Genomic DNA, 23343 nt, shown 5'->3' with positions numbered 1-23343 from the left:
ACATATATTTAATATTAATACACTAAACATGTATTTAATATTAATACACTAAACATGTATTTAATATTCATACACTAAACATATGTTTAACATTAATACAAAAACATGTATTTAAGTTTAATAAACTAAACATATTTAATATTAATACACTAAACATGTATTTAATATTTATACACTAAACATGTATTTAACATTTATACACTAAACATGTATTTAATATTAACACACTAAACATATATTTAATATTAATACAAAAACATGTATTTAATTTTAATAAACTAAACATATATTTAATATTAATACACTAAACATGTATTTCACATTTATACACTAAACATGTATTTAATAATAATACACTAAACATGTATTTAATATTTATACACTAAACATGTATTTAATATTAATACAAAAACAACTATTTAATTTTAATAAACCAAACATATATTTAATATTAATACACTAAACATGTATTTAACATTTATACACTAAACATGTATTTAATATTAATACACTAAACATGTATTTAATATTTATACACTAAACATGTATTTAATATTAATACAAAAACATGTATTTAATTTTAATAAACTAAACATATATTTAATATTAATACACTAAACATGTATTTAATATTAATACACTAAACATGTATTTAATATTAATACAAAAACATGTATTTATTTTTAATAAACCAAACATATATTTAATATTAATACACTAAACATGTATTTAATATTAATACACTAAACATGTATTTATTATTTATTAACTAAATATGTAGTTATTATTTATACACTAAACATGTATTTAATATTAATACACTAAACATGTATTTAATGTTCATACACTAAACATGTATTTAATATTTATAAAATAAACATGTATTTAATATTAATACACTAAACATGTATTTATTATTTATTAACTAAATATGTAGTTATTATTTATACACTAAACATGTATTTAATATTAATACACTAAACATGTATTTAATGTTCATACACTAAACATGTATTTATTATTTATTAACTAAATATGTAGTTATTATTTATACACTAAACATGTATTTAATATTCATACACGAAACATGTATTTAAGTGTGCACCACTCACTATTGTCCCAGTGAAACACGTGTTTGAAGGAAGTGTGTACCACTCACTATTGTCCCAGTGAAACACGTGTTTGAAGGAAGTGTGCACCACTCACTATTGTCCCAGTGAAACACGTGTTTGAAGGAAGTGTGCACCACTCACTATTGTCCCAGTGAAACACGTGTTTGAAGGAAGTGTGCACCACTCACTATTGTCCCAGTGAAACACGTGTTTGAAGGAAGTGTGCACCACCTACTATTGTCCCAGTGAAACACGTGTTTGAAGGAAGTGTGCACCACTCACTATTGTCCCAGTGAAACACGTGTTTGAAGGAAGTGTGCACCACTCACTATTGTCCCAGTGAAACACGTGTTTGAAGGAAGTGTGCACCACTCACTATTGTCCCAGTGAAACGCGTGTTTGGCTAACATTTGTTCCGCGGTGAGAACACTTCGATGACGTCACACAGGAGGAAGAACAAAACAAGATGGCGTCTGGCGGAGAATACGTTGTATTGGTTATTATGGTTTCTAGGTCTTAATTACAGCGTACATGTGCACATTTGTGTCGTTTAACAGAGTAAACGTCGTTATTAATTGTTTGTATGCGGATACATTAGTCTGAGTGCACTTTGACGTGCTAGCCTAGCCTGCTGGTTAGCTTAGCTTGTTAGCTGCTAACAAAGAGAGGCGGAAGTGATCGACACATCAAAGCAGAGATCCAATGTAAGTGTAAAGTGTTTTTATTGTGTGAACATGTCTACATTACAAATGATGTGAGTGTTGCTGAATCTGCGACTAACTGCTGCCGTTGAAGAAATATTTGTGATGTAAAAAAAAAAAAAAAACGACAACAGAATAAGAGGAGGAACTTTGTTCAACAAAAGAGGAGAAGGAGCGACAACATCAACTACTGGACACAGTTTTCTAGAAACATCAAATTGTGTTACACATCCATCCATCTATCTTCTTCTGCTTATCTGAGGTCGGGTCGCGGGGCCAGCAGCCTAAGTAGGGAAGCCCAGCCTTTCCTTTCCCCAGCCACTTCATACAGCTCTTTCTAGGGGATCCCGAGGCGTTCCAAGGCCAGCCAGTTTCTAACATAATAGTGAGAGTCCAGTCCATAGTGGGGCCAGCCAGAGACCATCCCGAGCGCAGACAGGTCAGCAACGCAGAGATGTCCCCAACCGTTGCACAGTTGAGCGGTCCACCCCAGGTTCTGACTCCGGACAGATATACATAGATATATATATATATATATATATATATATATATATATATATATATATATATATATGTATATATATATATATATATATATATATACACAAAACCTTTCTACATATAAAGTGTAACATTTTCACGTATAAAGTGCAACATTAAACTGCTTCAAGTTGTTGCTCAGATTAAATACAATGACAAAACTTTACTTCTACATACAAAAAGTGCAACATTAAACAGTTTAAAGTCAACTCAGCCTCAGATTAACTTTTCTTCAGCCCTCCCCACCATTTTACCCTGGTGACTTTCACTCAATTTTCATGTTTTCTGCCAGAAAAATCAGTTTATCCACATTGTCTGCAGAAAGAGCAGACCTGCTTGCAGTTACAATGTCCCCAACTGTGAAAAATACCCTTTCGCTGGACACGGAGGTAGCAGGTATGGCAAGGTAGTGCCTGGCTAACTTGGCAGTAAAAGGATAAATGGGCTCATTGTTTCTCCACCATAGAAGTGTGTCAAAATCTAGTTTTTAATGCAATATGGTCTTAAATCTGCTGCTGTAAAAACACCGACGGCATTTGTTATTGCTTTAGCCCTGCCTGAGTTGCCGAGTAGAAGCTTCTTGAATGCAGTGGGAGCTGCGTTTGTTCGTCTTTCTCTTCGTTGAAGCCATGTTATCCATTGTTGTATCGCACTGCGTAGCCGAAGTGTTCCCAAACGGGAGATCTTAACGAGGCAGGAGTGTCTTTCAGCTCTGGATTTTACACTTTGTAGTAGCCCGGTCATTGCTAGCATGCCGTGTGTTGTGCCTCAGTGTACATTGTTGACACAACGTGTGGTGCGCTACTTAATATGTCCGTGTGGAAACTTGTTCGATACACCACCGGACCGAACCCAAACCCCCGTACCGAAACGGTTCAATACAAATACACGTACCGTTACACCCTTAATACACACACATCTGAAGATTATAAAAAAATAAATATATTTGGTGGGCTAAACAAAATGACTCGGCAAACCAATGTTTGGTATGAGTGATATGACCTCAAATCTATATCCTAATAACAATATATGTCACGATATATCATTTGGTATATGATTGATGATAGAAGAATTTCAAAACTGTTTACAAAGGCTCTTAATTTGGCAGCTGACATATGCAGTAACATATTGTGTCATTTCTAATTGTATTATTTTGTCAAAACAATTATTATTAATGTACTTGTTTATTTACTGTTAATATCTGGTTACTTTATTTGAGAAAATAATCCTGGGAATGATGTAATAATAGGGACGGCGTGGCACAGTGGGAGAGTGGCCGTGCGCAACTCGAGGGTCCCTGGTTCAATCCCCACCTAGTACTAACCTCGTCACGTCCATTGTGTCCTGAGCAAGACACTTCACCCTTGCTCCTGATGGGTGCTGGTTAGCACCTTGCATGGCAGCTCCTTCCATCAGTGTGTGAATGTGTGTGTGAATGGGTAAATGTGGAAGTAGTGTCAAAGCGCTTTGAGTACCTTGAAGGTAGAAAAGCGCTATATAAGTAAAACCCATTTATAGAGGTGTAACAGTACACAAAAATTTCGGTTCGGTACATACCTCGGTTCAGAGGTCACGGTTCGGTTCATTTTCGGTACAGTAAGAAAAAAACAAAATATACATTTTTTAATTATTTATTTAACACATTTGCTAAATCTTCCACCAAAAATATTTTTCTTAGTGGAATATTTGATGTGAAGTATTGGGAAACTTGGATATAATTCATAATAAAATAGATTTTGATTCAATATTATGTTTTAAGCAATGACAGTTTGAAAGAAAAAAAAAACAGCTTAGTTTTATTAGTCAACGTTGCAACTTTTTCTAAATTACATTTAGCCTTTAAGCTCTTTTATTTCACTTTTGTTTATGTTTTTGTTTATTTTAATAGTATTTTTAGAATGTGCTGTGGGCCTTTAAAACATTAGCTGTGTACCGCAAATGGCCTCCAGGGCACACTTTTGACACCCCTGCTATAGATAATAAAAAATTAAATCTGATTAATCAAAGGATAAAAATCAGAGCCTGGCGACGCATGCGCGTTTATCATAACTCTCTCGCTCTCTCTGGCCCTCCCTCACGAATGCTGCTGCGTGCACCACTTTTTGTTTTGTTTTTAACCCCTTCTTAACCCTGAACGTACATTGAAAATACACGCAACCATAACTTAAAATGCCGGACATTCGAGGCATTTAAGAAACTCCACCTGGACACCTCCATAAAGAGGACATATCTCGTGAAAAGAGGAGGTGTGGTCAGTCTATCATATCCCAGTCGTTGCTAGCATGCCGTGTGTTGTTGTTTTTTTGATTGATTGAAACTTTTATTAGTAGATTGCACAGTACAGTACATATTCTGTACAACACCCGAATAAGTTTTTCAACTTGTTTAAGTCGGGGTCCACGTAAATCAATTCATGGTGCCTCGGTGTGCATTATTTACACAACGTGCGGCGCTACTTATATGTCCGTGTCGGATCGGTTCACCTCCGAACCGAACCGAAACCTCCGTACCACAACGGTTCAATACAAATACACGTACCGTTGCACCTCTACCCATTTATCATTATTTATCATTTAATATTTTACTGCATATTTCAGCAACTAAATTAGGAGCCTGTGTAGTCTGTTTTAAAATTGTTCTGTTAATATTTATATGTGAAATAATATATTACAAAATCCCTTTAAACTATGTTGTCTATCCATATGAAAAAGTTCTGTCCATGAATTGATTAACGTGGACCCCGACTTAAACAAGTTGAAAAACTTATTCGGGTGTTACCATTTAGTGGTCAATTGTACGGAATATGTACTGAACTGTGCAATCTACTAATAAAAGTATCAATTAATCAATCAATCAATCAACCTGGTTTGTTTTTCTTTTCCTGTGAATAATGTTGTAAGAGCAGCGTTTTTCTGCGTCACTGAGATTTCAAGACAGTTCATACGATGACTTGTTTTTCCTAAGTGGATGTAAAAGTACTGAACGCATTGTGTGACTGAGCAGAGATGCTGTGTTTGTCTTGCAGACGTCTGTGAAGAACATCTTCACCCTCAGCAACAGAAGTGGAGCTTCAGGATGCAGACGGAGGAGCCACAGCCCTCCCACATTAAGAAGGAAGAGGAATACCTTCAGATCTCCCATTTTAAAAAGGAAGAGGAAAACCCACTAATCCCCCAGTTTAAAGAGGAAGCGGTAGATCCACAGAGTCCACACATTAAGGAGGAAGAGGAGGACCCACTGACCCCTCACAATAAAGAGGAAGAGGAAGAACACAGCATCAATCAGCAGGGAGAGCATCTTGAAGGACTGGAGGAGGTTGATGTCACCAAGATGCCAGTGACTGGTGTCCCTGTGAAGAGTGAAGATGATGAGGTGAAAGGTGAAAGTGAGGAGAGGGGAGGGGGGGAGCCTCCAAGCAGCAGCTCAACACAACACATGACAACAGAAGCTGATGGAGACCACTGTGGAGGATCACAAGCAGACAAGCTCTTAGCTCCACTATCAGATAGTGAGGACACAACGTCACACTCTCCTGACACTGATGATGAAGACTCTAAAGATGATAAGACATGTCACACTGACAACACTCACTTCACATCTTCTCTCTGTCACAAAACTTTTAAATACCATTGTAGTCTGAAAAGACACATGAGAACACACACTGGAGAAAAACCTTTTTCATGTTCAATCTGCGGTAAAGATTTTACTCAGAGGCCAGATTTGAAAGTACACATGAGAACACACACTGGTGAAAAACCTTTTTCCTGTTCAACCTGTGGTAAAGGTTTTGCACACAGTAACAAATTGAAAAGACACATGAAAATACACACTGGTGAAAAACCTTTTTCCTGTTCAACCTGTGGTAAAGGTTTTACAGTAGGTCATAGTTTGAAAGAACACATGAGAACACACACTGGTGAAAAACCTTTTTCTTGCTCAGAATGTGGTAAAGGTTTTGTACAAAGTCCCCTTTTAAAAGTACACATGAGAACACACACTGGTGAAAAACCTTTTGTCTGTTCAATCTGTGGTAAAGGTTTTACAGAAAGTCGATGGTTAAAAGTGCACATGAGAACACACACTGGTGAAAAACCGTTTTCCTGTTCAATCTGTGGTAAAGGTTTTACAGAAAACTGGTGTTTGAAAGTACACACTAGAACCCACACTGGAGAGAAATCCCATTCCTGTTCAATCTGTAACAGAAGCTTTTGTGAAGGATCAAACCTTTTAGTACACATGAGAAGACACCCAGGAGAGAAAGTGTTGAGTTGCAGTGTGTGTGGTGAAAGATTGTCTTCTAAGTACCAGTGTAAGAAACACAAGTGTGCTGGTGAGAACAGCAGCAGCAAATGAAACTGCAGGATTTGAAATAAACTGTCCAGACTTTCATTTTGACTTTCTAACAACATCAGCACATATAACATGTATGACATTGTTGTTTGTGTAACAATCTTTTTAATATGCTTCCACATTTATAGATTAGATATTTTATATTAATGATTTTATCAGTCAAGCACATTCATTAATATGCAACATTGTGTACTTTTATTAAAAAATGGACAGAACAATTTGAGTAGATTAGATAGTAAACAGTACAATACATATTTTACATGCAATAAACATTTTGTGTGTATGTATACACACACACACACACACACACACACACACACACACACACACACACACACACACACACACACATATATATATATATATATATATATATATATATATATATTTATATATATATCATTATATATATCCTGTATATTCATCATACAATTTTATATGAAATATTGTATTTGTAATTGTTAATAATCCCATAGATTATCACCTTTATATGATATACATATGTACTGGTTCACATCTGAAACATCTTCTGGACCACTTCAGGAAGCATATTATTATTTACTTTATACATCATTTGAACAGTTGTCTTTTATACAATTTTAAAATGTGTCTTTTTAAACCATTTGTTGGGTCTCTATAATCATTTTTATTCATTATCGCCATTACTCTGTAATATGATGATTGTGTTGTGATTGTTTTATATGTATGTCCCCAGACCTTTATGCAGTATAAAAGTGAGAGAAAATGGCAGATTTTTTTTTTTTTGTGAAATGATGGTTTTGTTTTTACAAACTTACATTTGTGGATGTATTATATATATTGTGTTTTAAACATTTGTTTTACTGTTTTTTATGTTCTTTTTTAACATCCCCAAAACAACATCAATATCAGTCAAAGTTTGGAGTGTCAGGCAAAAGCCAATATTGTACATCATCCCACAGAGATTTACTTTGCATACATTCTTAAAATAAACTGTTTATTGTGTTTCCCAATCACAGATCGAACAAGTGTTGTCTTCAATTGCAAAACAACATCCAAAATATTACTTTAAGTGGTCAATTCCGTCTTTTTTTTTCTTAAATTAAGTCTTTTGCCTTAGAAAGAATGGAACATTTTAAGTTATGAGTTTTTTTCTTGTTCCAGGTTGTACTTCAAATAATAAACTATTTTTATCAGTCAATAAGTACATCAGTGACCAAATGACTTTTTCAAACCATTGCTGTTCAGAGATGGATTTGTTTCTCATTTTAATATAAGAACAATTCCATAGTGGAGTATTGTGTGTGATGAAGTTGTGTTTGTAAATTAGTTTCCAGTACAACAACACTTGCTGGTAGGGATGAGTACTGTTCACATTTCAACTGATTCGCAACAAATTCCACTACCTCCAAATCAATACCAAGCCTCAACAGTACGACTTTTTGGTACTTTTGTGTGTGTTAATCATTTTTATTGTGATAAATTTATATTGCAATGTTTAAAAATAAGATTATTATTGATAATTGCGGTCCTTTCGTTACCCTTTGTTTTTTTGTTTTTTTTGTTTTCATATCATCATTTACATGTAGCTTTATTTACATTTGCAAGTCTAGATGGCTGTAGTGTAAATTCATAATGTTTTTTGTTGCGCCCAAAAAAGTGTTAATACTGTATATATTGGATTTATTATGCACCAGCTGTCTGATACTAACATTCATCTTAGTTATAGTTTTAATTAACTCATTTGGTGGGTGTTAACGTCATGAGAAATTGCTAATGCTAATCAGTAGCATGTCAATAGCAAAGCCAATGTATATTAGCATCAAGCTAACATAACTTTTATAGCGTTTTTTGAGTCCATTTCTTTGTTGGCATTGACAATTGCAACATTTATCTAAAGGTAGTTTGACTCAGACTGCTCTCAGTGCTGCTGGAGTGACCTCCAAATGCCAAACAGAGGTCAAATGAGTTTCCAAGTTGGATATTCAACAGACATTCAACATCCAGCCAGGCTGACTGTTTGTCCCCGGCACTGAAAACTCATGCCACGTCTGTCAGTCCCTGCTGACAAGTGCTTTAGTTTAAGGGACCGTCAATAAAGTACTTGTCATTAGCTCACTAAGAACATTTCAATTGTCAGTAGCTTCAGTCATGTGACCTAGAACCTCAAACCTACTTTCATATTGTTTGTTCATCACTGCTGTAGTCGGCTCATGCCTTGAATTGTCCGGTTTTAAGGGATAAACAGTAGAAAATGGATGGATGGATGTTTAGTGACAGAGTGGAAACTGTCAAACCTCAAGCCCGCCAAGTGCTTGAACCCAAGGCAGTTTTGGGAGAAAAGTTTACTGGTCAGATGAGACTTTGCCTCACCTCCAATCAAGAGTGAAAAGGCTGATCTTTGTACACAAGCAGCTTTTCCAACAAGACAACAATATTAAACACACATAAAAACTGTTTTCAAAGGGTTTCAGGCAGGTTTCTGGAATGTCCGTTCCAGAGACTGGACCTTAACCCTGCTAAACATTTGAGAACATTGCTTTGAACCGGCTCTGTGTCAAGAAAGCAACACATTTCAATCAAATCTACGAGTATTTACAAGAACGGGGTCAAATATGCGAGTAGAATGTTGCCAGAAGCATCTTGCTTCATTTTTATTTATTTTTACGTGTTGTGAAGAAACCCTTAATTGTTCCGTCGTAAGAACATCAGACTTTCATTCTGACTTCCAGGATTCAAGTCCATAATTTTTATGGACAGAATTTCGAGGCACAGTCAAGGCATTGAGGGGATCGCGTTTGGTGACTGCAGGATTAGGTTCCTGCTTTTTGCAGATGATGTGGTCCTGATGGCTTCATCTGGCCAGGATCTTCAGCTCTCACTGGATCGGTTCGCAGCCGAATGTGAAGCGACTGGGATGAGAATCAGCACCTCCAAGTCTGAGTCCATGGTTCTTGCCCGGAAAAGGGTGGAGTGCCATCTGCGGGTTGGGGAGGAGACCCTGCCCCAAGTGGAGGAGTTCAAGTACCTCGGAGTCTTGTTCACGGGCATGATGTTTAATGTGAAATGGTATGAAATTGTCTGATGTATTATGTTGTAAGTATGTTCAATGAAATAAACACAAGAAAGAAATAAAAGAAAGAAAGTATAGATCGATTGACTGAGTTTATAATGCAATTTTACCAAGTGATAAAGTAACAGCACAAAGCACACATCAGTCATATTAAATGATGCATCAAGGACAATACTGTAACGACATCAAATAGATATTTTTAATTTCACCAGAGTACCTGGTTGGTTTCACATCTTGTTCAACCACTTACCAGAGGGAACAAGATACCTCTTTTTTCAAAAATCATCATCAAAAAAGTATAGCTTGAAGAAAGGCTAAAGTGCCATGACACGGAGTCACACCAGGGTTGCTGCAGCCACAACACAGAGTACTAACCACTATACCATCACAGCTGTAACAAACCATCCAGACTGATAATGTGTTTGCTTCCCTGTTCATGTTCATAGACAGAATAGTCACATCTAGTTTGAATGCTAGTGACCAAGCCCCAACAATTTTTACTCTAACAAGAGGAAGGTGATCTCAGGTAAGATTTGTTTTGTTTCACCTTTTTCCTCACCCACTTTGTTCTGATTGAATGTCCCGAGTATACCAACAGATACAACGTCCAGTTATCTATTCACAATGATAACAAGACAAAAAATGCATGTTCCAGTTAGTAGGTATTTATTTTAAATGGAGAAAAACACTCTCAAAGAAACAGCACTGAATTTTGTTTCAGTTCAATTAACGAAAACCAATGAGCTACCCAGGAGTTGAACCATGAATATTCTGCTTCGTAGTCAGACACGTTATCCATTGCACCACTAGCCCTATGTGAAGAAATGTTTTACTGTAGTACAAGTTGTATATCGTAAACATCTTAGGCCAAAGGAACACACAGTTTACATGAGGCTTACTACCAAAACAGGGCTTTACTGACTGCTTATGTTGGACTTTAAAATCTAGTGACCTTCTATTTGTTGCAGCCTGGGCCTTCACCAGCTCTACCTGTTGCAGCTAACCTCCACTAAAAATTAAAGCAAAATGCTTCTGGCAATATTTTGGGGAGCATCCAAGTTAAATGCAGCTCAGAGTTGGCAACTTTGGGAGAGGAGCTTCTTTTTTGGTCAAAACCTTCTTTGTTGATGACGATGTAAAACTGGCCTATCTGTCAAAAATGAGCTTTGGGTTCAAGCACTTGGGGAGCTTGAGCTTTGACAGTTCCCAGCTTGTCACTGAACATGCTGACTAATTCACTTTCACCTGAGATTGCCAATATGCATGTTATCTCAGATATTGGACAAATCAGTGTTGACAAGGTCCTGGGTAGCTCAGTCGGCAGAGCATCAGACTTTTAATCTGAGGGTCCAGGGTTCAAGTCCCTGTTCAAGTGGCTGATGCTGACCTCCATACATTTCTCAAAAAATGTCCCTTTGCCCCACTGCAGCAGTCCTTCGAATTTATATTTAATTTTAATAGTTTTCAACAATGATTGTATTTCCTCTATTTCATTTGAAAAACTGATATTCAAAAACATCCCTCACATCCACTTTAGTTCAGGTGGGAGAGCGTTAGTGTGATCATCTGAAGGTTTAACCACAATACCTTAAACACAAATTGTTAGACAGTGTATCTGTATGAAAAAGTTGTGGTTAATATTTTGCTGTAGGTGTGTTAGATGCACCTTCACCTCACACTGAGCTCAGCTTTATTACTCTCAGTTTCAAGTTATACAGTCCAAGACAAACCCCTAAGGAAAGAAATTTGTGTTTGAAACAGCCCGATGTAAGACTCAGTTAAAGACCAAACATTGGCTTGAGGAACGATACACCGTTAAACCACGTAACGGTTGTCCAAATTACAAATGGAGGAAAGGTGTGTCACTACTGATACTAGGATTCCACCAGCAAGGCTGGCAGGTCAGGGAGACCATTTCAGTATTGTAAGAGCCACAGAAGGCTTATTAGTAAGAAGACTTGATTCAGAAACTCAGCGAGTTGTGCTGAAACCCGGGATCGAACCAGGGACCTTCAGATCTTCAGTCTGACGCTCTCCCATATGAGCTATTTCAGCTATACAACATCTTCATGGGTTTATACATTCAAATGTAACCAAGGTCTGCCCTATTGGTGACTTTTGAGGGGTGGAAGGAGGTCTTTCCAAGGGGTCTCAAAGCCTAGTATTGGTCAGCAGAACAGGTAATTGAGTCCCGGAAGCTCAAAAAGAATGTCTTACGCTCCATGACTGAGCATATCAGGGTCTCTAAAAAATGTACCAAAATGCTTCTGGAGAATGTTTTACTACGGAGAATGTTATGATTACTGCAAACATTTGGCAGATTTTTCAGAAATGTTCAAAAGTTCTTAGCAGGCTAATAATTACGTCTTCAAGTGTAGATGAACCATGCTTAGAAGAAATGTAGTTTAAACGGTATAAGAACAGATACAACTACCGGTTATACATTCGCAATAATAAAGAGAAAAAAAACACGTTTCAGTTAGTAGATTTAAAAAAAAAACAAAAAAAAAAAGCAAAATAAACTCCCCCAAAAATTGTACAGAATACTGTTTCAGTTCAGTTAACAAACAACAGCACGCTGGCCAGGAGTTGAACATAGATTTTTTTTAATTTATAGTGAGACACATAATCCATTGCATCACTATCCCTATGGAAAGAAACATCTTACTGTAGGACAGGTTGTGTTTCGTAAATATCTTACGCCAAAACAACACACAGTTTACATCCTCAGGATGTAAGACATTATTTGGATTCTTATTTGAACGACGTCACACAGAAATGTAATGTATGAATGAGTGAGAATGAGGGAGGGACGTTTTGGGTTGGTGCACTAATTGTAAGTGTATCTTGTGTTGTTTATCTTGATTTAATAATAATAAATAAATAAATGATAAATGGGTTGTACTTGTATAGCGCTTTTCTACCTTCAAGGTACTCAAAGCGCTTTGACACTACTTCCACATTTACCCATTCACACACACATTCACACACTGATGGAGGGAGCTGCCATACAAGGCGCCAACCAGCACCCATCAGGAGCAAGGGTGAAGTGTCTTGCTCAGGACACAACGGACGTGACGAGGTTGGTACAAGGTGTGATTTGAACCAGGGCCCCTCAGGTTGCGCATGGCCACTCTACCACTGCGCCACGCCGTCCCTACATCTTTAAGGAAAATGTTATTCTAGGGAATATTAGTTCATGTGCATCTCATAGTTACAAACCCCAAAACCAGTAACGTGTAAATAAAAACAGAATACAATGATCTGCAAATCCTCCTCAACCCACACTCAACCGAATAAACTGCAAAGACAAGATACGAACTGGAAAACTTTGTTGTTTTTTACTAATATTAGCTCATTTGGAATTTGATCCCTGCAAAATGTTTCAAAAAATCTGGCAGAAGAGGTAAAAAAATAAGTTGAGGTATGCTAATCAAACACTTATTTGGAACATCCCACAGGTGAACAGGCTAATTGGGAACAGGTGGGTGCCATGATTGGGTATAAAACCAGCTTCCATGAAATGCTCAATCATTCACAAACAGGGATGGGGTGAGGGTCACCACTTTGTCAACAAATGCGTGAGCAAATTGTCTAACAGTTTAAGAACATTTCTCAACAAACTATTGCAAGGAATTTAGGGATTTCACCATCTACAGTCTGTAACATCATCAAAAGGTTTTGAGTGTCTGGAGAAATCAATGCACGTAACATTGAATGACCGTGATCTTTGATCCCTCAGGTAGTACTGCATCAAAAACCGACATCAGTGTGTAAAGGATATCGCTACATGGGCTCAGCAACATTTCAGAAAACCACTGTCAGTAACTAAAGTTCGTCTCTACATCTGTAAGTGTAAGTTAAAACTCTACTGTGCAAAGCGAAACCTATTTATCAACAACACCCAGGAACGCCGCTGGCTTCGCTGGGCCCAAGTTCATCTAAGATGGACTGATGCAAAGTGGAAAAGTGTTCTGTGGTCTGACGAGTCCACATTTCAAATTGTTTTTGGAAACTGTGGACGTCATGTGTCCTCCGGAACAAAGAGGAAAAGAACCATCCGGATTAATCCACGTGCAAAGTTCAAAAGCCAGCATCTGTGATGGAATGAGGGTGTATCAGTGCCCAAGGCATGGGTAACTTAAACTTCTGTGAAAGCACCATTCATGCTGAAAGGTACATACAGGTTTTGGAGGAACATATGTTGCCATCCAAGCAACATTATCATGGATGCTCCTGCTTATTTCAGCAAGACAATGCCAAACCATGTGTTACAATAGCGTGGCTTCACAGTAAAAGAGTGCCTGCTACTAGACTGGCCTGCCTGTAGTCCAGACCTGTCTCTCATTGAAAATGTGTGGTGCATTATGAAGCCTAAATTATGACAACGGAGGCCCCGTTGAACAACTTAAGCTGTACATCAAGCAAAAATGGGAAATAATTCTACCTGAAAAGCTTTAAAAATTGGTTTCCTCAATTCCCAAACGTTTACTGAGTGTTGTTAAAAGGAAAGGCCATGTAACATAGTCGTAAAAATGCCTCTCTGCCAACTTTTTTGCAATGTGTTGCTGCCATTAAATTTTAAATTAATGAATATTTGCACAAAAAAAAAGTTTCTCAGTTCGAACATTAAATATATGGTCTTTGCAGTCTATTCAATTGAACATAAGTTGAAAAGTCTCTGCAAATCATTGTATTCTGTTCTTATTTACAAATTACACAACGATTGTAGCTGAGATAGACACCAGCGCCCCCCGTGACCCCAAAGGGAATAAGCGGTAGGAAATGGATGGATGGATGGACAACGCGCCAACTTCGTTGGTTTTGGGTTTTGTACTTTAAGAGTGCTGGTACTGTCGTACGGTACCCTTTCGAATAGTTCTTTCTAATAATAAGGGCCGCTCCTCCCTACACAGATATCAGGCACTGTGCATGTGTGAAGAAGTGCATGCAAAAATCAATCATATCCCCAGTTGCATGTCTTTGGAAGTGTGAGGAAGTAACTAGAGGGAACCCACGCATTCACGGGGAGGACATGCAAACTCCACACAGAAAGATCCCGAGCCCGGGATTGAACCCTGACAACTCAGGATCTTCGTATCGTGAGGCAGACGCACTAAACCTTCTGTCACAGTGAAGCCCCGTGTCATACCAAAGACTATAAAACTGGGACCCATTAGGAGCGGCATAGCTGGGTTGGTAGATGGGCCGTGCCAGCAACCCCAGGACTCCAGGCTCGATTCCCGCCTCCGCCATCCTAGTCACCGCCGCCGTGCCCGTGGGCAAGACACCCCACCCACCCGCCCCCAGTGCCACCCACACCGGTCCAAATGCAACCCAGACAACGGGGCCTCACGATGTAAAGAGCTCTGAGTCACCAGAGAAAAGCGCCATATCAATACAATTCACCTCACTACGTCCCTGCTTGGCACTCAGCATCAAGGATTGATTGATTGACTGAAACTTCCACTAGTAGACTGCACACACTCCGCACAACCGACAACCAAATGGCAACACCAAAATAAGCTCCCCAACTTGTTTAAGTCGGGGTCCACGTTAATCAACTCATGGCAAAAAAAAAAGACATGCCGTGACCCGGTGTTGGAAGGGTTGGAATTGGGGGTCAAATCACCAAAAATGATTCCCAGGCGCGGCCACCGCTGCTGCTCACTATTCTCCTCACCTCCCAAGGGGTGATCAAAGGATGATGGGTCAAATGCAGAGAATCATTTCACCACACGTAGTCTGTGCGTCACAATCATGGGTGCTTTAACTTTAAATCCTGCACATTTTATTTACATGTGACCATCACTTCATAATTCATAACGCCGGATTGTAGTCAGCTGGAGGCGTGTTTTAATGAAATTAAACAATGGATGTCCGCTAACTTTTTGCAACTCAACGCCAAAAAAACGGAAATGCTGATTATCGGTCCTGCTAGACACCGACCTCTATTTAATAATTCAACTTTAACATTTGACAACCAAACAATTAAACAAGGCGACACGGTAAAGAATCTGGTTATTATCTTCGACCCAACTCTCTCCTTTGAGGCACACATTAAAAGCTTTACTAAAACGGCCTTCTTTCATCTCCGTAATATCGCTAAAATTCGCTCCATTCTGTCCACTAAAGACGCTGGGATCATTATCCATGCGTTTGTTACGTCTCGCCTCGATTACTGTAACGTATTATTTTCGGGTCTCCCCATGTCTAGCATTAAAAGATTACAGTTGGTACAAAATGCGACTGCTAGAATTTTGACAAGAACAAGAAAGTTTGATCACATTACGCCTGTACTGGCTCACCTGCACTGGCTTCCTGTGCACTTAAGATGTGACTCTAAGGTTTTACTACTTACGTATAAAATACTACACGGTCTAGCTCCATCCTATCTTGCCGATTGTATTGTACCATATGTCCCGGCAAGAAATCTGCGTTCAAAAGACTCCAGATTATTAGTGATTCCCAAAGCCCAAAAAAAGTCTGTGGGCTATAGAGCGTTTTCCGTTTGGGCTCCAGTACTCTGGAATGCCCTCCCGGTAACAGTTCGAGATGCCACCTCAGTAGAAGCATTTAAGTCTCACCTTAAAACTCATTTGTATACTCTAGCCTTTAAATAGAGTCCCTTTTTGGACCAGTTGATCTGCCGTTTCTTTTCTTTTTCTCCTATGTCCCACTCTCCCTTGTGGAGGGGGTCCGGTACGGTCCATGTACTGCTTGCCTGTGTATCGGCTGGGGACATCTCTGCGCTGCTGATCCGCCTCCGCTTGGGATGGTTTCCTGCTGGCTCCGCTGTGAACGGGACTCTCGCTGCTGTGTTGGATCCGCTTTGGACTGGACTCTCGCGACTGTGTTGGATCCATTATGGATTGAACTTTCACAGTATCATGTTAGACCCGCTCGACATCCTTGCTTTTGTCCTCTCCAAGGTTCTCATAGTCATCATTGTCACCGACGTCCCACTGGGTGTGAGTTTTCCTTGCCCTTATGTGGGCCTACCGAGGATGTCGTAGTGGTTTGTGTTGTGGTTTGTGCGGCCCTTTGAGACACTAGTGATTCAGGGCTATATGAGTAAACTTTGATTGATTGATTGAATTCCAACGCTGTGGTAATGCATGCATGTGTGTGCACGCTGGGACCGGGGAAGCGTACCGCGTTTGAGTACGAGTCGAAGTCACCACAGTAGTGAGAGTGTGCAGGCTAGGGGCGTGTCTACAACGTCAAACCAGGTTGAAGAGTTGTTTGACACTTACTCATCAAGCCATTCATTTCAGTTGCTGTCAGCACGAAATCAGGAAACAGTTATGCTGTTCATATTTTTACAAGCTGTGCTCTTTGTGCAGCTAAAGTGAATCATAGCTGGCTAATCACTGCCAGCTGCCCTTCCCCTTCCCCCTCCGCTCCTTGCCCTGCTAGAGTCTGCGGCTGGCAGGCAAACTCAGGCCTCAGGCTGCAGGAATGAGGGAAATCTTTCATGTGCCACATCAGCATTTATCTTCACTGACCATCGTGCACTTTGCCAGCCAGCTAAAGCCCACCCACTCGTGTCCCGCTGCAATGACAGGACCACTCTGACACACTGGAGGTGGTTCTGGAGTAGGACTGCAGCTATCCGTTATTTTAGTAATCTATCGATTTGGTCGATTAATTGAGTAATCGGATAAAAAACACTTTATAGCTTCAATTTAATTGAAATGAACATGAACATTTCTGCCTGCCATAACCGTCCCACACCCATGTTTGAACTTCAAGGTACTCCATGCGGTTTGCACTGTTTTTAATTCTTTTCCAGGGCGACTCTGGGCATAAACAGTGGTAGTCATATTCTTTCAAACAGAAATGCAGTAAAAAACAATACAGTATCAAAAACAGGTGGTCTACTATTTGCAACGTTTCGTGGCTAAGAAATACTCTCATTAATTGTCAACAACCTACAGTCCGATCAGAAGTTTACACACACTTCTCAAGAACATAATGTCATGGCTGTCTTGTGTTTCCAATACTTTCTACAACTTTCTTTTTTTCTTTGTGATAGAGGGATTGGAGCACATACTTGTTGGCAGAGGTGGGTAGTAACGCGCTACATTTACTCCGTTACATCTACTTGAGTAACTTTTGGGATAAATTGTACTTCTAAGAGTAGTTTTTATGCAACATACTTTTGCTTTTACTTGAGTATATTTATAGAGAAGAAAGGCTACTTTTACTCCGCTCCATTTATCTGCAATCAGGTCGCTACTCGCTACTTTTTTTTTTATCTATCTGTTAATGCACGCTTTGTTTGTTTTGATTTTGTCAGACACGCATTCAAAGTAGGAACTATGCATGCCTGCGTTTCACCAATCACATGCAGTCACTGGTGACGTTGGACCAATCAAACAGAGCCAGGTGGTCACGTGACCGTCATACGTAGAACCCGACTTGTTGAAAAACCTATTGGGGTGTTACCATTTAGTGGTCAACTGTACGGAATATGTACTGTACTGTGCAATCTACTAATAAAAGTTTCAATCAATCAACCAATCAATCAAAAGTGTAAAGGAAAAAAGACACTTTTTATTTCAACCGTACTTCCCGTCAAAAGCCTAAAGACTGATCGCACAGTTCCTGTCTTCACAATAAAAGCGCCGCCCCATCGCGCCTTCGCTAACAAAATAAGAGTCTTCGAAAGCCAGCGCAAACAAGCTAGCAAGCTACGGAGTTTGCCGCCAATGTATTTCTTGTAAAGTTTATAAAAACTAATATGGAAGCTGGACAAATAAGATGCCAAAAACCAACGACTTTCATGTGGTATTAGACAGGAAGGAGGAACTTTTTTTCTCCTCCATTTGAAAACCGGGACGTTATCAGCACTATACTGTCTGATTCCAATCAATGCAAGTCATCAGAATCAGGTAATACACCAACTTATATTCTTGTCTTCATTAAAGATAGGAATCTATATGTTAAACATGCATGTATATTCATTAAAACACCTTTAACATGTCAACAAAAACGGCAAAATAAATAAGTATAAATTATATACTGTATATATAAAGGTATGTATGTATGTATATATATATATATATATATGATATGTGTGTATGTATATGTATATACATCTATATATATATATATATATATATATATATATATATGTATATATATATATATATGATGTGTGTGTATGTATATGTATATATGAGGTAGATCACCTCAACATGGTCATTTATTAAGTAATTGACTAACGTTGAAAAACTTATTGGGGTGTTACCATTTAGTGGTCAATTGTACGGAATATGTACTGTACTGCAATCTACTAATACAAGTTTCAATCAATCAATTAATCAATCAATCAATCAATAAATGCCTACTGAGCCTACGGTGCTGTTAAGTTATTGTGGCTCAATTTGCCTTTTGTTTGTCACAAAAAAACATTCATGAAGTTTGTTCTTTTAAGAATTTATTATAAATCTACTGAAAATGTGACCAAATCTGCTGGGTCAAAATTATACATACAGCAATTACCTTGAATTGATTAACGTGGACCCCGACTTGAGTTGAATAACTTATTCGGGTGTCCCCATCCAGTGGTCAACTGCACGGAACATGCACTGCACCGCGCAATCCACCAACAAAAGCCTCAATCAATCAATCCATCCATCAATCAATTTTGATATTTGGTTACATGTCCCTTGGCAAGTTTCACTGCAATAAGGCGCTTTTGGTAGCCATCCACAGGCTTTTGACCACTTCTCTTCACAAAATTGGTGCAGTTCAGCTAAATTTTTTGGTTTTCTGAAATGGACTTGTTTCTTCAACATTGTCCACACAAATTGACTTTGGGAAGGCCATTCTAAAACCTTAATTCTAGCCTGATTTAGCCATTCCTTTGCCTTTTTTGATGTGTGATTGGGGTCATTGTCCTGTTGGAACACCCAAATGCGCCAAAAAACGCATCCTCCGGGCTAATGATTTTAGGTTGCCCTGAAGAACTTGGAGGTTTATATGAATAGATTGAAAATTTACACCAATGAGTTGACTGATGAACATTATCACATCATTTATTCAGAAAATATAAATAACAACAAATAAATTATTAACCGCAACATGTAAGTGTAAAAAATGTGTACATTTTCAGAATGTGCTTGTTGTATTTTCAAACAAAGAAAACAATCTGAAGTTGTCTTTATTTTTAAGTTATCAGGCCGTGATTTCACCACTTGTGAGTAGATTTTTCTCCATGTGGCCCCCGATCTAAAATGAGTTTGACACCACTCTCATAAACATAACACCAGAAGTAAACCAGAAGAAAATCCTCATCTAACATGTACAAGCTTTCCGGCAGAGGCCAGATAATGTGGAATGAGATTGATAGCCCTAAAATGCATTTTAAGCTAAATTTATTGCTAAGTTAAGCTTAATATATTTAGTACACTCCTCATGGCTGAGGACTTCACATTAGTCGCATGGTTTTGGTCTTGACCTCTGATAAGATTATGGCCAATCTTCAAAATGCAACCTTTTAATCAAATTTGAATAATAGGATATCGAGACTGATTTGGTGGATTTAAAGATTCGTTATGTATAAATGTCAACCTATTGGTATGTCGGTATTAAATTGTAAATGGGTATTGGGTGGGTAGATTAAATTAATTGTATTGTACTGTATTTTGTATATAATATGACAATGTATATTTTAACTATGGGTCCCTATCCATAAACTGTATGCTTCTAGGAATACCTGAATAAAAAATATTGAAATTCTACGATTTAGTGCATTTGCAAACAGCTAAAATTATGTACAAAGCAAACTATAACCTGCTACCCAAGAATGTACAACAATTCTTCTCAACAAAAGAGGAGAAATATAACCTTAGAGGAAAATCTAATATTAAAAAAAAGTATGCTCATACACCACTTAAAACCTTTAGCACAGCCGTATGTTGAATTAAATTATGGAATGGATTAACCAAATAAATCAAACAAAGCACCAATATGACAGAACAAGAATTATGATGAATATCTTGAACGCCTTTTTTTTTTTAGATAAAGATTATTTATGTGTGTAATATTTGTTTGCTTACTATGGTATATTATTTATTTATGTTCAAAATAAACGAAAACTGAACTGAAACTTTTTGCAGAACGGACTTTGATATTAACATAAGAAAAAATAATGTAATATAAAAGTATGTCTTCAAAGATATAAATAAACACGTAAAGGGAAGAATATCTAGAGTCGCGTGTCACAACACAGAGGAAGGAAAATGTCACCTTCGTTTTTATAAGTTAACTCAGGGGTGGGCATTACGTCGATCGCGATCGACTGGCCGATCCCGGAGGATGCGCCAGTCGATCCCAAGCCAGGCACCAAAAAACAGACACAAAAATGAGCAATCATCAATCACACCAAGACCCCACCCCCGTCAGCCGTCCGACACTCTCGGCACCCGAGGATCCCGTGAGACGACGCTGGCCGCCGCGAGCCCACACCCAAGAAAAAAATCACCAACAGGGCGGACGCAGAGAAACACATCCCACCTCCAGAGACCCCGCACCCACTGTTAAAACTCCAAAGACCGACCGCACAGCTCCCGTCCCCACCACAAAAGACCTGCCCCATCCCGCCCGCGCCAACAAAACAAGAGTCCCAGAAAGCCAGCGCGCACAAGCCAGCGAGCCACGGAGCTCGACGCCAATGCACCTCCCCCTCGCCCCCAGCGACCGCCCCCCCACCCGCCTGCCCACCCGCACAGCCACCGACGCCACTCACCCGCCGCCAGACACCAAAGGGCCACACACACATGCCACTCCCACAACAAAGTGCCCAAAAACGAGCATGCAAGCCGGACAAATGAGATGCCAAATCCAACCACCCCCATGCGGCACTGGACAGAAAGGAGGACCCTATCTTCCTCCCTTTGAAAATGCGGACGCCATCAGCACCACTGTCCAACTCCAACCAACGCAAGTCACCAGAACCAAACACACCAACCTACACTCCTGTCCTCATGAAACAAAGGAATCCATGTGTGCCAAACACGCCTGCACCATCATCAAACACCACCAACCCGTCAACAAAAATGTCCCCCCCACAAACAAACAAACACAAATTATAAATAGGAACGAGCCAGATCTCCACGACCCCGTCAACTGAAAAGTAGCTCACCCGCAGAAAAAGTGCGAGCGCCCCTGAGTTAACCCTTTGTTCATCTATGTTGTCTCCCAAGCATAAGGCAGACTAAAAAACAAAAATTATTAAAAAATAAATTAAAAAAAAGTAAATAAATGCAGACCAAAATTAGCCACATGCTTGGTGTAAGACTCCTGCAATCATCAATGATTAAGATTAAACATGTAAAAGGATCTGCTACTGTGCAACAGTTATAACTAAGCAGTGTTGTGGTTAATGGGTTATACTTGCATAACCCTTCTCTACATTCAAGGTACTCAAAGCGCTTTGACACAATTTCCACATTCACCCATTCACACACACATTCACACACTGATGGCGAGAGCCCTAACCACGACCCATCAGGAGCAAGGGTGAAGTGTCTTGCTCAAAGACACAACCGATATGACTAGGATGGCGGAAGCCGGGATCGAACCCGGAACCCCCAAGCCGCTGGCACCACGCCGTAATTACTGAGAGTTGAGGACCATCTCTAATTGGAGGACGTCAATGCCAGCGTTTGGTGTGAAGTTTAAAAAGATACTTTTCTGAGCGCGACCATTGCTTCCAGCACAACAGTAAAGCAAGTATCAGGAGTTGAACTGGAAACAAGAAGTCTCCTGCCTGGGTTACGGCTCAGAGACTTCAGCTGAAAGGGGAGAATTGCTGAGTCAATATTATCCATCATCCATCCATTTTCTACCACTTGTCTCTTTCGGAGTCATGGGGGGTGCTGGAGCCTATCTCAGCTGCATTCGGGAAGAAGGCGGAGTACCCCCTGGACAAGTCGCCTCCTCATCGGAGGGCCAACAAAGATAGACAGACAACTTTCAATATCAGTGTTTGGCAAATTGCTTTTGAAAAGTAATTAATTATAAGCTCTTGTTACTTTGTCAAAAAAGTAATTAATCAAAACCCAAACAAAAGTCTGCTTAAAATGGAGCCAATGAATGCCGTGACAAAAGCGCTAACAATACTCCATTTGCATGTTTTGATCTGAATATTAACTAAGTATTAGCAATAATGTTATTATGAGCGCTAACGTTAAGGACCTACATTTAGCGGCGCATTGTTTTCCCGGGATGCAATCGGACTAGACCAGTCATGCCTTGAAGGTAGGAACATTTTTAATTTATACTCAAAAAAGGGTACAAACAAAAGGCACTTGTAGCGGAGGCAAAAAACTTAACGCAGGGAAGAAAAAAGCACTTTGACGTAAACTAAGGACATAAAACAGAAGACACTAACTTTGGCATAAATAAACAAGAAAATTACTTGCGGTGACGTGAGCAGGGCAGCATGGACTATGAAATTGCAAGAAAGAGTAAACATGGCATGAGGCAGAGTGTGAAAAGATCATGAAACAATGACGCGGCGTAGCTCGGTTGGTAGAGTGGCCGTGTCAGCAACTTGAGGGGTTGCAGGTTCGAT

At 39.1% G+C, this 23343-nt stretch overlaps 2 protein-coding genes and 2 non-coding genes across 5 annotated transcripts in view; 2 read left to right on the top strand and 2 right to left on the bottom strand.

Moving 5' to 3' along the window:
- Positions 1-23343, bottom strand: part of LOC133546642 (gastrula zinc finger protein XlCGF8.2DB-like) — a 244536-nt gene that overhangs the window by 198129 nt on the left and 23064 nt on the right. The window lies entirely within an intron of this gene.
- LOC133546641 (oocyte zinc finger protein XlCOF6.1-like) lies at positions 1569-7695 on the top strand. 2 transcript variants are annotated; one of them, XM_061892437.1, is made up of 2 exons: positions 1569-1816; positions 5379-7695. In XM_061892437.1, the coding sequence occupies exon 2, from the start codon at positions 5429-5431 to the stop codon at positions 6704-6706; it is 1278 nt and encodes a 425-aa protein (XP_061748421.1). In that variant the 5' UTR covers positions 1569-1816; positions 5379-5428; the 3' UTR covers positions 6707-7695. The 2 variants fall into 2 exon arrangements, with proteins under 2 accessions (XP_061748421.1, XP_061748422.1); XM_061892438.1 differs by lacking the exon at positions 1569-1816 and adding an exon at positions 1851-2252.
- On the top strand, positions 11058-11130 carry trnak-uuu (transfer RNA lysine (anticodon UUU)). Its single transcript has one exon. It is a non-coding gene; the product is annotated as a tRNA-Lys (tRNA).
- On the bottom strand, positions 11738-11810 carry trnaf-gaa (transfer RNA phenylalanine (anticodon GAA)). The gene has a single exon. It is a non-coding gene; the product is annotated as a tRNA-Phe (tRNA).

Source organism: Nerophis ophidion, unplaced genomic scaffold, assembly GCF_033978795.1.
Source record: "Nerophis ophidion isolate RoL-2023_Sa unplaced genomic scaffold, RoL_Noph_v1.0 HiC_scaffold_35, whole genome shotgun sequence".
Lineage (NCBI taxonomy): Eukaryota > Metazoa > Chordata > Actinopteri > Syngnathiformes > Syngnathidae > Nerophis > Nerophis ophidion.
Note: the sequence above shows the minus strand (reverse complement) of the source record. Positions and strands in the feature narration are given on the sequence as shown.

What these genes read in the sequence shown, in the direction of transcription:
- LOC133546641 (XM_061892437.1), top strand. Translation starts at nt 5,429, where the DNA reads ATGCAGACGGAGGAGCCACAGCCCTCCCACATTAAGAAGGAAGAGGAA.